The sequence below is a fragment of the Cephus cinctus genome, unplaced genomic scaffold (genome assembly GCF_000341935.2).
Source record: "Cephus cinctus unplaced genomic scaffold, Ccin1 Ccin1_scaffold0123, whole genome shotgun sequence".
In the NCBI taxonomy this organism is placed as follows: domain Eukaryota; kingdom Metazoa; phylum Arthropoda; class Insecta; order Hymenoptera; family Cephidae; genus Cephus; species Cephus cinctus.
The window spans coordinates 171484-188268 of NW_014332857.1; the positions used below are offsets into that span (position 1 = coordinate 171484).

Below are 16785 nucleotides of genomic sequence, written 5' to 3' on the forward strand. Positions count from 1 at the left end.
GGGGGGGGGGGGGGGGGGGGCGAGAGGAAGTATACCTAGCGGGATTTTCGACGTGGATTACCGCTATAGAATTTATGAATGGGCCTGTTCCATTCAAATCGGTTCATTGGCACGCGTAGGCGTCCCGACGCTTAGTCAATAAACCGCTTACGATGCTGCTTGTCTAACGTAAATCGGCCGAAGGCGCGCGACAAGCGTCACAGATGCCTTTATTGTGTAACAGGGAAAATTTGGAAGGTGGAATCTACTTTAGTGCCTATACACGTATACAGGGTTATTCACGAAAAACGCACCATCCGAAGGTACCGTAGATACCAGAGAAATGGAATGAACGGGTTAACGGGTGGTCCGTTCTGACTGAATGACCCGGTATATATGCGTGTATATGAATATAAAGTAATCGTACTGTGCCTTTTATGACGTCACAGTTATTACCGCCATCAAAGTAAGAATGCCTGATCTTTAATGTAAAGACGTAAACCTTGACTTTATACGCAGGAACCTTGAACGCACTGCAATAGTGCGTTACTCGTAACTCCTGTCGTTTCCCATTACGTAAGGGCTGCTTTTTACACGTTAAACGTGATCTGATCTCATGGGAAGCGATTACGATTGGATTGCATCGAAGTTGTTTTATAAATAGAGGTGAGGAAGGATTACGGGAAAGAAGCATAACCTATGGCGAACTACGTGGGATCAATTAGTATTTTAATTAAAGTATCGATCGTCAAGGTTAATCGCGTAGAGGGACAGATATATTAATTTAAATTACATGCTCGTATATTGAATTATCGTATATCGATAATCGAATTGTGGAGTTCGATAATGAAAACGATATGACGATTTGCAAGGTTGCGCCAGTTAAAATTGCCTGAGAAGAAATAACAAAGCTGCACGTAGAGAGAACGGGGGCCCGGTGGGATAATTAATTAATAATAAAATCCTGCTTTAAAATATTCCATCAACAAGCGAAGAAGTATCGAGAGAAAGATATGAATTTCAATGCGGCATCGTAACGATGCTACGAGGATTATAAACAGTGGCAGAAATCCGAGCTGGTTATAAAATACTATACGCTCTGGGCACCGTGCATAGAGATTTCTGTAACTCCTAACTACAATCTTCGAGCCTCGTTTTTCTCCGTGTACGAACCCAATGGTGGTTTTGATTCTGGTTTGGCTTCGTTCCAGAGGCTACAGGGCATTTCACGTTTTGTTTGTCCCTTTCAAAATTCAAGCTGAAAATATCATCCGCACGCGACGATATAAAGAAACATAAGGCGGTACCGATAAAAGGAACTAAGAGACCGGGGGGCGGGGGAAGGGAATGTTGATTTATCGTCTGCTAGAAAAGTTTGCCAACTGACGTTTCAATAGACAAATGACGTACACGATTTTCTTACGTCATAACACAGCTAAAAGACTTTTCGTTATAGTTTCTGTCGATTGACCCGATACCGAGTCGTGAGCTTTTTTCCTTTTTGTTTGTATCTTTTACCGTCCATCATTTTATACCACAGAGAAAATGGAGGCGTCAGGACGTTGCTACGTCGTATCTCTCTGTTGTCTCAAGTTTCACTCTCGGGAGCGTCAATTAGCGTCAATGGCCATAGGGCCGGTTTGCAACGCGCGACTAAATAAACCAATCTATATGGTAGTACAGCTGTCACTCTGCGATCTTATTAGGTCAGCAGTGTCGTGGCGGTATGTACCGTGCGTCCTAAATTTCAGTACTAATTTCAACCAGGATTCATCCTTGTCTTTTGTCTTTCTCCCTCGCACCCTAAACAACCTACTTTCGCCTTTCGCCCCCTCGTTGCTTTACGACTGCCAGTTTACGATATCAACTCCGGGCACAGGAGGAAGAGGAAGGCTTCGCCGAAATGTCAAAGTGGGTCGAACCCTGGGCCACTATCGATATTCCGGGTAATCGATACCCAAGACTTCGGGGTGGCCATGTTTAATCGGGTTCGCGTATCTTTCGTTCCGTGAAGAAAAAAATATTTAGATCCCACGCCAAGAGCCTCGGTCGATAAGGACCGCGCTTTTAAAGGCTGTGTATACGTATACACATCGAAGCGAGAGTCTGATTAGAGATTTTATTGTTAAACAAAAACAATTCTTCTAATCTGCGCAATGCCTATATTTTTTTATGTTACAAAATGGACTTTTAACGCGATGACGAATTTTATTCTTTCCGCTCACGATAGAATTATGCTGTTACTCGTGTATATAGCTGCTACGCGAAGATCGTTCGGGGCCACTGTGAATTGCTATAAAATTTTCACCACTTCTTTTTGTGCATATTTGTCGAAAACACTCGAGAAGAAAAACCGGCAAAGACACGGACACCGCGTATTCGCGCGCGAAGACTCACAACGGGAATAACAACTGGCTATTCCGCTTCCGCGAACGCTCTATGGTCTTAGTTAGCGTTACTCGTGGGCTGCATTGTCGCCGCTTTTGCTCGGCAAAGTTGCCGGTACGCTTCCTGGTTCTCCCGTTTCTCGTCGCGTCTTGCGGATCGCCTTGCGTGGCTTGCGATTAATTCGCTTGCTGGCATCGCGTGACACTGGCGATATTTGACATATGCGAGGCTTTTCTTTTTTTTTTTTTTTTCCCGGTAATTTTTCTGCATTCAGTTACGATCACAGGCATCGACGCCCATCTACAGTGTGGTCACAATAAAATAATATGAGTCGTCCGATAGCGACTCGGCGATTATATGGAAAGTGGCTAAGCGAAGTCCGTTCAAAAATTCCGCTCGGCGTCGTTAATCGTGAATGTTTATGCGATAAATGACGAGAATAGCGAATGACGCAAAGGCGGCAACGAATGGCGCGATACGTTCGACCACACAAACGCTTGGAATAGCCAGGACCGTTAATGAAGAAAAAAAAAAACGCACGGCTTCAATGAAATTCCGCATAAATTGACCGTGCAAGAAAAATAACCGTAAGAGAAAAGAAAAAGACTCACCAAAAGTCTCCCGTAATGATTGTAGAAATTTCCATCGCACTGAACAGTCGACAACATCTTGCTTGTGTTCGATAGCATTTGACGATCATTGAAGAAATGTCAATTACTTTTTTTTTATGTTTCACGTAAATCATTCGAATCATTTAAATTTCACAGAAACATCAACGACCTTCGAATATTAAGCCAATTCCCGTATTACGGTTCCCTGATTCATCTTTGATCCCCGTCATCTGGAACTGATGCTCTACGTCATCGAAAATCAAGATCGCGATGACTGCCACGAGAAGATATCATTTCGCAATGACTGCATAACCGAGTCACCCGGTGAGTGTAAAACAACTAGAACGTGTCGAAGGCAAAAGCCGACAGAACTCGGATAGAGCGCGTTTAGTAGTCGACGAGCAGGAGAGGTTAGGGGAATCGAGTATGCGCATGCGCAGTGTCCCAATAGAAGCGCCCCCTGCGGGTAGTTCCGTCACTGTCCTTCGTATAGCGTCGTCCTTCTCGCTCTGCATCAACTTCCTCCTTTTTGCCTCCTAGCCTCTTTTTGCCGAACCACTCGTTTGCCACGGACGTCTCTTTTCATGATCTCCTAACAAATGGTTACCGGTCGAGTCTGTAATCGCAATTGCAGCACCGCGATTGCTCCTGACGAAGAAAAAGAAGAAAAAAATACCTCCCGCCACGATTTCAAACCACCAACCTTATATTTCCCATCCAAACATTTTTTTTTAACCACCGCCAACCTTCTTTTACCCTCGCGCACCCTTATCGATTCCCGTGCCATTTCATTGGTCCTGCCGTGATTTGCCTGACGGTTAAAAAAAAAAAAGACCAGGAGCGTCGGTAACGTTTGAAAATGGAGACGCGCAATTTTTTAATATCTCGTATCAGATGTACGAGACAAAATCTTATTTGTCTGGATACGTTCGTAAATGATCCCGAGGCCATTTGCCGCGTCCTTGATCCTCGATTGCTTTTTGATTGGCCACGATTGGTTAATAGGCTCCCGGCTCAATTTGGAAAATAGGACGGTCGCGTCTTTTCGTGACGCAATTCCTTATGGCGTTTTCAATTGCACCAAACGTATACGGCGTTATCTCGCTCGGCGTCTCTCCCGTGTGTACCAGAATGGCGCAGGTGCCTAAGACAATTTCGTTGCAGGTGAACAAACGACGCATCGTCGTTATTAGGATATACGGGAACCGTTTAAGCCCCAAGAATACCGGAAGCGGAACTTTACTGTACCGTGTAATAATAACACGCGGTTGGTTCCGAGCCATTGCGTTTTTCCTGGTATATTAATAGCCAAGTTCTCCCAGTACTGTTTATAATAAATGATGCTCCTATTAAAAAGGGTACGTTGCGACTCCCGAACGGTGCCCCCGCTGCTATTTACGGCCCTGGGTCTCGAAGTACGGGACTCGCGACGCCGGAAGACGCTATTCCCCATTCCCTCTCTTCATCTTCCTCCCTCTCTCTACCGCCCCTCTCACTCACTCTCTCTCTGTCTCTCGCCAATACCAAAAGTCGAACACCACCCCGGGATGAGACTGCGAATTCGCGCGAAACCGATAGCGTATCATAAATCAAATGATCCGTCCTAGCCATTGGTTGGGCCCAGCCCGAGGGGGTTAGTGGTGGTTAAGTGGAAGAAAAGGAGTTCATAAATTTCGATGCACTTAGCTTGGCCGTCAAGAAGAGGAAACCAAGAGAGGCCGGTATATGCATTTCTGTTGAATGTGGTTAACGGTAGCCGATAACGAACCATCCGCCCCAAAATATAAGAGCCGACCCCTTAAATCCATCGTCGACACTTGAGATTTCTCAAATTGCCGAACGGTTCCTGCTCCTCTTTTCTCGTACTCTATGTCGTCCCACCCAGTTCTGTGTTTTTTTTTTTCGTCCACCCCTTCTCAAACAGCGGAAAGGGTTGTTACGCTACCGAGATCGGAGTAACTCCTGAGTGACAGTATCCACGTGTTTAAATTTAGATTTAAATGCAGCCGGGTAACTCAATGGTTTCTGCTTCTGTGGTTTCACTGGTGCAGTTGTGTATATGCGTGTATAAGGGGTAAGCAACCCTTGGGAGATTGAACAGAGACCCCACCAATCCTCTTTGGTGTATCCTAAATAAATCTAAACTCTGCAGTGCAGATGCCGCGTGCTGAAGGATTTCAAAATAAATTTTGCTCCAGGTCAATTTGATCTGACGACCATGCACATCGATATTGGCAATTTTTCTTTTTTTTTTTTTTTTTTCGCAAACGAGCCTCCAACCACTCGTTTCCTTATTCCCTTTGGGAATCAAAAATGATTGCTTATGGTGTTACAAGATTTCCTGAGGTCTAACTGGGTCGCATGTCATCCTTTAGTAAGACAAATATTGACAAATGACGACAGACACGCTACACAGGAATGCCAGCGTATTGTACGTGCGTATATAACAGCCTCTTTTCTGCCTAACCTAACCCCTTGGTTCCACCCTTGTTTTACGAGTCGAACACGCGTACGGGACAGCTTGCTGGCGAGTGCCCATTGACAACTGACAGCTGGGGTCGGTTAGGACCTGTCAACTACTGTTACTAAAAATTCTACACTTCCAGGCGCCCCGGTAAAATTCGACCGGAGAAATTCGATTTTTCACCCCTATCTCTGACAGTCACAGGGAATGCAATATTTTGGAAAATTTGAAATTTCTTTTCATTTCCAGGACCATAGCTCGGAGGCGTAAAACACAGTTTGAAAAGTTTCTACGGGTAGCGCCCGTGAGATGTTTATTTGTTTGGGGTAAGATGGGGCAACCCCAAACACGGGATACAGAGTCTTAAAGACTTTAGTCGGGCCACCCAGCCAGTACGAAATATAGACTGTAAAGGAACGTATACATACGTTAGTGGAGTCAAGGAAGACCGAAAACGTATGGGCCATTGCGCACGAGTGGCTAAGGGTAGTAATTCTCAAAGCGGAATGGTGCTCGTGTCTGGGAATCGTTAGTTACGGAGGCTCGGCAGCCGTAATGGAAAGCAGGAATCGAAATAGGATTTTGCTGATGGATTTTCATTAAGCTGCGCAACCTGCTGACCCAGAAGCAAAAGGAGAAACAGAGAAGTACAGTGTTCCGCCGGGAAGGGTACGGCGCGGCAAGATTATATGGGGGACGAAATAAAAAAAAACAAGGGTAGAAACCTTCAATTGGATATAAGGGGTTGGTATGCATGCCGATAGACCCGGGAACAGCAGCACGTGCACCCCTGGATAAGGTCACGATAGTCGCGTAAAATCTCTGACCTCCTGACCTACCTGCAACCCCTCCATACAATATATGCGCGACCCCTATGTGGCAAATATTCCTAGGCAAACCACTAAGGGATGTAGAACTTTGAAAATTAACTCAAAATAAATTCACCCTGTTGGAATTTCTTTGCTTGAATGTTCTCAAAACACTCACCGTGACTTGTTGACTGTTTGTCGGACTGGGACTTGGGCTAGGGGTTGAATTCGGCGTGGACGCATCCCCCGGGCCCAGTAAACCACTGGGCGAGGTTGAACCACCCGCGACACTTCCCACAGTCGGAAACGCTCGTGCAGGATCCGCTTGCCATTGCTTGTGTATCTGCTGTGAGGTGTCGCGAAATCTTGCGCCCTGTAAATAAATGTAATAAATTAAAAATTTTGTAATTCAAAAATTTATAAAAATACATTTTTAAGAAAACTAAATAAATACGAAGAATTACGTATCCACGTAAATATTAATTGAGTCACTGCCTTGGCAAAGGTCAATTGGCACTAGACACGCCTCGCATTCCACTTTGTGGAAAAAGAAGACTCTGAAAGTGACTCTGGTGTCATGGAGTACAGTCATTTCCGTTATTAAACCATCTGCGTCCTTGACTGGAGACAGATCAGCGAATATTCTCTACGTAAATACTTGAGTAATTCCCGAAGATAGGATTAGATAAGATAGCAGTATCCAACGCGAGCTGAACGTTGATAACGACAGATTGGAATAACGAATATTGAACCGGATATACAGGCTGAAGGGTATAACCGTGAATCACGAAAAAATTTGTCTAAATTACTAAATTGAACGAAAAAAATGAAAAAATGAACTTTCTAATACGTAAACCCTACGTAGTAACTATATAAAAAAACATACGAATCGCGTGCGAATATTCTCTAAGAAAGGCTTAGAAGCCTCGGGCTCGGTAATTGGCACTTACGCAACGATCCATCACGTTGATAATTAGCATCGTGGTTGAATAATGACAGAAATAAGAACGACGAAAGAAGCTGAGACGACGACCGTTACTTTAAACATTAAAAAAAAAAAAGAATTCTAAAAATTTACTTGCACGGGTCTTATTATTATATTTATATACACAAATGTTAGGTATGTCGCGTGGCAGTCGGTTACATACATAAAAGAGGGAGCATACCATACGCGAAGCACAATGTGTGTACATATGTAAGTACGTATCATCAGAGCCGTGATGCATTATATTACAAGAAGCTATTTATAAAACCGGACAAAACGACTAGAAACACACATGGCGACGTACTTGATGCTCGAGGAAATTTCGTAGTAGAGTTGTCTGGATAACACGTGTCATACGCGGGAGAATTAATAGGAATACCACGTGCTGCTGGTGAAGTTGTTCATGGATAGATCGACGACCTATATTTATCGATGTGAAATAGCTGTAACGCAACAGTGACGTAACGATTGGAATAAAATCCAGGAAATTATTCGGCGTATTAATAAAATATTTGCAGCTTCGCGATAACAACAGTTTCCATGCGTCATTGTAGGCGGTTATAAACAATGACAATGATGTGTCTTATATCGTCGGTGACTTGATTATCCATAAAATGACGTATTACCTCACTGAAAAGTTCTTCCAGTTCTTTAGGAGCAATTTTCGCCTTCATCCTGACATCACGTTATTCCTGTTATTCATCCCACAGGAAATTAATGGAGAAATTGTATATACATTGTATATATAAGAATTTAACATCAGTCCTGTACTTTGTATATGTATATATATATATGTGTATATATAGACCCATAAAAAATATGCCGGACCTTTTCTTTCGTACAGTCTCAGTCCTTTTATTCTCGCTTACTTTTTCTTTCACCCGCCATCTTTCAGTTTCAGTTTCTTGGTTACTACCGGCTTTTTGGATATATATATATAAATAGTCCGTGACGTGGCACGTAACGCACGAGTGAAGGTCGTACAGCTTCCAGCATCATATGCTCGATTAACACTCTAGCGAGAATCATGATGTTCCTGTTGGAAACTGGAGTATTGTATCATCGTCCGCCATGATGGATACCGTTATGATTACGAGAAGCGTCCATTAAAATTTTGCTATAAGTTACGCGACGCACTAATGCACTGTAAATAGAACTGCACTTTGGTTCATGATGCGTAAACAGCGCCAGACAGCCACCCGTACACGACACGAGGAGAAATAAAGAAAACAAAAAAAAAGGTAAAAAAACACTAAGAAACACGAAGACACACCATTCCCATAGGAATCCGCGTGAGTCACGAATACGTAAATACACAAAAGGTTCACGGGTTTGATCTTCAGGATCTTTGCCAAGCGATATTCTCAGGGACGCGATGAATCTGTTCAAGAAGTGACACTCGCTAGGTTATTCCGTGAGAATAAATGAAATCGACCGCTCACTAAGTCGCCATATTTTATACACGCCACTCATTTATAAACATGAAGAATTCTCTTCCTACAGCACTGGTACACTTATCCACGATACACCGTCTAACTGGTTCTCCCGCCCACGTCTTCAAAGACACTTCCGGCCATCCAACTTCTCACTCCTTCGTTTCAAACGAGACGCCTGCCATCCAGCCATTTTTCAAAAGACGTTCCGACGGCCACAAAATCAGCCGTACCAACCGAATCGATAATCACGAGTATAACACAAGTCGTACGGAACGACTTCACGATCGGAACGTGACTTCCACACTGATCTCTCTCTTCCTCTATCTGTTTCTCTACTGCACTAGTTCACTATAAGATAAACGTCTCCTAGATCGGTAGCAAAGCCAAGCGTCCGTATCTAATCGACTCTCCATTTTTTTCGATCACTGCCGCAAGAAGTTACGACATTGTTCAAAACACAGCACCGACACTTTAACACAATATTAAATCACTACTAACTACAGTATCGATCGCGTGAATATCCCGTCAATAAATATCGATCCGGCAGTGAATCCAATCGGTAGTCCATAAACGATCAAGACACGTGGGTTATGTATCCGTCGGATGAATGAAATATCCGATCTTCTCAATGATTCAGCATTCCTTGATGACCTCGCGTTCTACACGCCAGTGTTGCGTTGACTTGGCTTCGTAGTTATAGGTTAGGTACGCCGGTTGGTATACCTAGCTTGGTTTCTGTCTCGTTACCGGTTCCTTCGGAGAGCAGCGGTCGAATACGGGTGCACTAGTCGACTGTAGACAAAATACGGCAGCGCTGCCGGTATGAGAGTCGAAGGACAGACGAACGAGACAGGCAGTACGTCGCATGTGCCAGGAGCTACGACGACGGTCGACGGTTGGCGTCGTTATAGACATCAGGAGGGTCGCGGGTCGCGTATCTCAGGATCCTAAAGGAGGGGAACTGTTGTTTAATGCTATAGTAAATGCAATGGATATCGGTATACGCTGAGTATACGACTCGAAGTGTTTCTTATTGCGTAACCGATCGCTACGTGGGGATATACAATGACGGTATTGCGTGCAATTTTACAGGACGACGTAGAGACAAACGTGAAATCACGAGAAATCCCAATTTCACTGTTGATTTAATAGAGGTGGATCTTATGACAAGTATATCATGTGGTAGACATATGTATATATGTATTTACTTTATTTCAATTCGAAAAACGTTCCACCGTACTAAAAAACTGTTTGACTAATTAATATATACATATATTTAGCTATGATTGTGTCACTGATTTGTAAACTAAACAAGTATAAAGATTGGAATTGTGTATGGTGCATATATATAATCAAATATTTATTAATATTGTCAGTGTGACGACTGTGTTTAATCTCTTAGCGGACATCATTTTCTGGCGTCCTCTCCTTGTACAACTGGTAATATACAATATATCTGTTGAAATTGATACTTTTTTAAATTTTAATGGCGATACTCGAATCGTCAAAAAGCGTAGAGTCCAAGTAAATCAATCTGGACTCGACAGAATAATTTTGCGCAAGGTTATTAAGTAAAATGCAAATATAGCTGGAAAGAAATCGGAAAAAGTGGTGTTTTCGATTTTTTATCGGATTTTTATTTTATTACAAAGTACACAAAAAAGTCGGTCGGTTTCACAAACTAAAGGCATCCTTTTATAAGACTATTTTACTAGTTTTGCTTATGGCCGCAAAAAGGTATATTTATTTCGCACAGTGAAAGTACGTCATCAGTTTTTTTCGAAGCTTACACACTTTTCCTGCTACTTGATATAAAATTGACATTTTTTAAAATTAAAACACCGAAATTAAAAGCTAAAAGTCTCTGCTTTCAAATTGTCACAATGATCTTGGTTCCAAGTGTAGAATTCGTCAAAACTTAGGAGAGGCTTAAAAGGAACGTCGCCTGGATGAGATAACGTCTACAGGGCGTTGATTACCTGGTACAACCAAATAATCTAACGTAAGTATAATTGAAGTGCGTGTGTGTGTTAGAGGAGCGACACGATTACCACATAATAAAAAAACACGTGACAATTTTACATGTTTCTCACACGCTTACCTTCTTCAAATAAAATCTACACACATTGAAAATCGCTGAATTTTTTTTCCACGCCCAAACTTTCCTTTAGCTCTGAAAGAATAAAAAAAATTTGAAAAATTCTATACTTTATGAAAAAACAGTTTCTCGATCACTCCCGTAAAATCTGATTGAATATCTTACCCAGAGTGCTCTTGAATGCCTATTGCTCGACTCACAGGGCGCAACTTGCATTAAAAATCCATGTTACGCTCCAAACAATTCTCTTAATTTTCCAGACACGTGGCCACTCCACATTTGATCGCTTGGAAATGTAATTCCTTCGAACATTGCACTGGGTGGCATACTACCCAGTTTGTCCGCCAGAGGGTAAATATTGAGACTTTTGAAAGATCAAGCGATTAGACTGATCATCGTGAAAGTTATGCCGAATATGGTTGGCAGGCTTGGCTCAAGTCGTAAAGTCGGCCAGGCGTTTCCATGTGCGTTAGCGTTAAGCCTTCTCGTTGCTGCGTGTGCAGCTGAATTAGCCGGCGATCCGTGTGGGTGTCACTGTAGGTGTGAATGTTATGGCTCGGAGTTCAGTGCTCGTGTCTGAAGGTAAATCGTAATCGCACAGAAAAATACGTACGCGCTGAGCTTTTAGCGAACGTAAGGTTAGACGCTACATAGAAATAACATAGGTTAGTCGAGTCTGGTACGTAATAAACATGAGTACGAATCTGTTTCTCTGTCAAACAGACGTTCTGTTATTCGAATCCTTAAAGGACTGCGATAGCGATCGGCATGGCGGATGTCAAATAAAAGTTTGATTAATAAATAAAGAACTGAAAGTGCTCCATTAAGATTTCTAATCGAGTCTCTAATACTTAGAAGCGATCCCGACTCGTTGCGCCGCCAGTGAGACGCGAAGATAACCGATTCGGCCCGACGACAAATTAATTCGTTAGACGTCAACCACACAGGACATGCGAATGAATAGATCGATGTCTGATCTATGATCAGGCATTATTGCCCAGAGTAATTATCATACAGAACGACGTTTCTTTTTTTGCCATCTTGAACCTTCAGCCAGTGAATAAAAAGAAGCTAGTAGATATATACGTATATATGCCGGACGAGTGTTTATTCGATTCTCAAAGTTCTGCATTGTGCGTCCTGTCGCTCGATGTGTGCGTGGCCTTAAGGTATCGAGTGAGGTGCTCCTATCGAAAGGATGGAATGCAAACATAAAGGCAGTGTATGCACTGGAGACCCACGTGGGTGGCTGGCTAAGTGGGCAGAGTTCTGAACGCTTGAGAACCCGGCTTAAGGACTGCGTTAGAATAAGAATAAAGAATAAATTGGTTTTTTTTAACCTTTCGGCCTCTCGGAAGATCTCGAAGGATGAAACAGTCTGTTAGGATATAAAATAAAGGCAGTTTTATTGTAAAACGAGGTTAAAAATATTTATCGGTATCTCAAGTGGATGGCAGCCTGAATAAAGTCGATTGAGAAGAAAAATCAAATGAGATAAATCCCTATGAAAAGATGCCGATAGCCTAATTCTGAAATTTCACCATATTAAATGCCACATGGAACGTAATCAAGCCTTTCCTCATTAATTAGTATAAATAACGAGTTAACGAGAAGTCAATGGGTCTTTCACTATCCTTCGCATGGGCTTGTTATCGTTCCGTAGTACTACGAAGTCTTTTTATATATTTATACACGATAACAACGATCGATAAGGTCTTTACGTAAACATCGATACCAGCTGCCACACTGACCCAGATTGCCCTAGCTCAGATCCAGCTCCCTTCCAAATCATACTCCATAGCCGACGATTAAAATTTAAAAAGAGCCAGTGTGAACGAAGCTTAAAGCTCAGAGTCCTCAACCCGCAGGATCCGAATGAGAATGGGAACAGTCGTTCTCCAATGTTGCGGTAGCCCAAGGTTATCCAGACAGAAGACGTCGGGACGAAGTCAGGTTGCCATGCAAATATTTGGCCGAGGAAAAAAAATCTTAAAAAAAAAATATAAAATTTACACGGACCACGCAATCAGCGTGCATAATTTTTTTTCTTCAAGGTCCACCAACCCAAAGAAACAATTTTTCTCTAATCCCAAAAGTCGTTCCACGGCATCCATCTTGGGAGACATAGACCCAGACACGATCCATCCTCAATGATTTCATGCAGGATTATCGTTCGAAGGGCCTTAGGGCCCGTTTCCAAGCGGCGCCTTAACGTTCGATAAATTTGTCAAGGGATCGGATGGTACGTGGCCGGACGATCTCTATCGTGCGATGTTGACGCTTGTACGATGTCACGTGCGTCAGGTGTAAGATCGTTGAGTCTCTCGATAACGATCTGATTCGATAAAACATATTGGCCATTGTCCAATGGGGTCCGATCATTTTGCCAAAGCCGATCCTATCCGATCCTATCGCTCAAGAACAAAGGCCAGGATGAGTCCGTTACAGGATCGGTATCATCGATCTTTAACGGGTTTCTCTGTACGTGATTCTTCTATTATGTCCGTGTATATCTCTATATACATACATAATATACACACGGTCCTTGATACATGAATGTCCTTCGACTTTCCCACGGACTTCAATTATGCCCGACACCTTTTAACGTGCGTGTACATTATACACACAGTTTCAAAAGTGCTTAGAAGCGTAACGAGAGTGATGCTAGAAGAATTACTTAACATGCTTGACTGTACAGTGTACAATATAATTATTTATATATATATATATATACATATATGTATGGAAACATGCACAGAAGATCGAATAGGAAGAAAAGTCATGGCTATAGATAACACAAGGCGGTATAATCCACGTGAGCGGCCATTATTGTCGGCAAACTAGAGAAATTAACATAACTAGCAGAGAGTCGGTGAAAATGAAAGTAAAGTGGATTGTGGAAGCCAATGGCGGATTTCCGTGATGCTCTCCCAGTCGGAATAAATATATTTCTACCCGAGAGCTTTTACCTTCTTAATTGATACCATGAATTATTTACGAATCTTAGAACTCCCGGTAGTTCTCCTTGACACGTTTGTCATAACAATCATAACAATTGAATTTTCGCCAATTTTTACCTATCGCGTTTCAAGATCTAGCCATTTGTTCCGGTTTCCTGTTACGAAAGCGACGCCCGGCTCCGATTCGTCTGATGAGATAAGGCGAGTGTGATTTTACGTGAAAAAAAGGAAAACAAAATTTTTTTTTCTTTCTCCAACCAACTTTCTCTTCCGTGTCGCCCGATAAGAGACCACATGTGTGACCACGCACGAGCGAAACAAACGTGTAGCGGCTTAGGAAGGCACGAAGCTACAAACCTCGACTATTCGTGTACATATATATATATATATATTCTTTCTCTTTTAAGGTACAAAGTGTCTGGCTTACATGTTAAGTCACCCGGTACCGGTTTTGTCATACACAGCGTGCGCCCTCCGATTCTGAGTCACCATTTTCCATCTCACTCTAGCTCTCACCCATGGAGTATCTTCTTTCCTCTTTCTTTGAATTTCTCAAAGCCGCCCACGCAACTCTCACGACCGCGGCGCTAATTAATGCGTGCGCGAACCACCAGCCGGACCGGACTAATCGGTTCAATTAAAGATACGCCCGATAGACGTTTGATTTATACAAAGATCGTTAATTAGTGAATTTTTGCAGAGAAAAAAAATTATCCCAACAGACGTCGCGACGCTCCGCGTCTTCGGTGAAATTGATAAAAAGTCATTCAACCGATTTTATGAGATGCGATTCTAATCGGGAGAGGGGGTAAAGTATAAATTTTTCTCTATACTTGAATTTTAATAATTAATCCTATAAACGTATAGATAGACTGATCCTGGTACGACGTTCCACGGGACAAGTGTATAAAGCGACGCCAGGCGTCGCGGACCATACGTGACCGATCGGCGGACAGCAAAACAATTTAATGCGATTAGGAGTAGCCTGGGGTTCAGAAGCGGGTTCTGTCTGTCGGCTGTCAAATTTCGTGCGGTTAATAGGGGGGCCCGGTACACGCGTACGTAGTCCCATAAGGCCCAAAGCGCAATGCACTTGCCGCATAACCAAGATCAGGGACCAATTTAAAAGTATTCAATTCACACGCATCCAGTATATGACAGATTGACTGAGAGTGACATCCATCCTAATTCACCTTACCTAATATAAACATCTTTCACCATGCGCTACTAACGGATGACCCAACCGAAGGTCAAAGTGGAAAAAAAATTTCCAAAAATCACCTCGACTTTTTTTATCTCTATTATCTCCAGGGTCCTCGAAGGCGTCCCAAAGGGTTAATTAATGCTAATGGACTGACCTCGAATCGCATACCTGCGGTACATCAATATTCATTAACGCTTTCGTTATACCGAATAATTTCGCGTGTGTTGATCGCAGCCCACAAAGCCCAAGGCTGGGTAACGAAGCGATACGATATGTTATAACCTGTGGCGTATAACGCTATGCACGATTACTCGAGTTTACACGGATCTTTAAAGTCAGTCGAGGTTCGGTCTAGTCTCGTGGGTACCGATACGAGATTTACCTGGAATTAGCACACGCTTGTGCACTCTTACGCCTGTTGTAAAACTTAGGTAGATACCGACGACGTTACGCCTGTAAGACGTACGTGGCCGTATACGACTACGCACTGATAATTCAAGCGATGCCGACCCCGACTCATATGCATGTTATCGTATGTGGACGTATGAAAAATTATGCATCGACTCAAACGAGGATCTAGTGACGAATGTTATTATTGCATAACTTTTTATTACTTTTTTCATTTAAAAAATTCATACATTTTTATAGCCATCACGTAGAGATTTTTCTATCTAGGAAATTTCGCGAATGTTAATGTGCATTATATATGTATATATATTTTTAAAGAAATCTAATTTAACATACAGACGAAGGTTAACGTAGAGACTCAGGGCAATCCGGTGGCCATAAATCGTGGAATATTCGTATAATTTTATTTCCCCAGTTTACTCAGTTTGATTGGCTAAATTGTTGGGCGATCGAATCAGGAACAATTTCTATTGGCCATGAGAGCCTGACGGTGCCGCTACGGAGTAACGAGTGACTTAACCTAAGTTTTAATCGTGCTCGCGTCATCGTCGAGACGGGGTAAACTGGACTGACTAACAAGCAGGAGTGACTTGACGTAATAAAGGATCCTATAGCTTAACAGTGATTTGAATTTCACTTCATTAATAGGTCGATTAATTCAACGCAATTACACGTGATTTATTGTGACGTATTTATACGCATACTCTATAATATCCCATATGATATATATATAGACCCTATATAAGGACGTATACCCCATACACGTAGTACCTGCATATCACATTATTCTCTTGCCATGTAAACAGTCACTTTTAACCATAATCTGAGAATCTATATACACATATGGTAATACAGTAATTTGCTACTGACTTATGTCAATTTTCTTGCCAATAATCGTAAAGATCTTTTTACTAGCTACTTTTTAATAGTCCAGTCACGAGCTTTCGCAATGGCTGATCATTCACATGGATACCCATTTACGTAACCCTGCTTACTGGAAGTAATACGAAGCCGCAAGACGGTTCGTGCGAGTACTTCCGTAAAATCCCGGAAGTGCGAGTATCGATTTATTTGCATGATTCCAGGGCATCGTGTCGTTTGAGATCATATCTAAACAATTTAAAGTTGGACGATATTTTTATTTTTTGCTCATACATATTTTTACACACATTTTCCATGCATATATATATATATATATATGCCTACACGCAAAAATAAATAAATCGAAGCGAAATTTACATTTTTTTCTCAAGCAACTTTTGTCATAAAAAATATTCACTAGGTGAGAAATACCTGGTGCAAAGTCTCGCAGTCATAAGCTTGAAAATACATAAAAAGTAGCGCAGTTACAACCAAGCGTTATCTAATCGTGCTCAAGGGTGGAAGAGAGGGATTCCTTATCACAGTTCCCCGTCCTCCCTATACCCCCTTCCATACCCAAAA

The 16785-nt window shown here is 42.3% G+C and overlaps 1 protein-coding gene across 16 annotated transcripts in view; it reads right to left on the reverse strand.

Annotated features, from left to right (window-relative positions):
* LOC107274941 (tensin) overlaps positions 1 to 16785 on the reverse strand; it is a 71497-nt gene that overhangs the window by 26510 nt on the left and 28202 nt on the right. For 11 of the 16 annotated variants that reach the window (XM_015754553.2, XM_025079756.1, XM_015754552.2 and 8 more), the window contains one exon: positions 6430 to 6624. In XM_015754553.2, coding sequence (XP_015610039.1) covers positions 6430 to 6624 — 195 coding nt within the window. Of the gene's footprint in view, positions 1 to 2978; positions 3349 to 6429; positions 6625 to 7201; positions 7229 to 7540; positions 7685 to 7862; positions 7929 to 8105; positions 9590 to 16785 lie in introns of those variants that run through there. The other 5 variants (XM_025079760.1, XM_025079764.1, XM_015754558.2 and 2 more) reach the window with 5 other exon arrangements.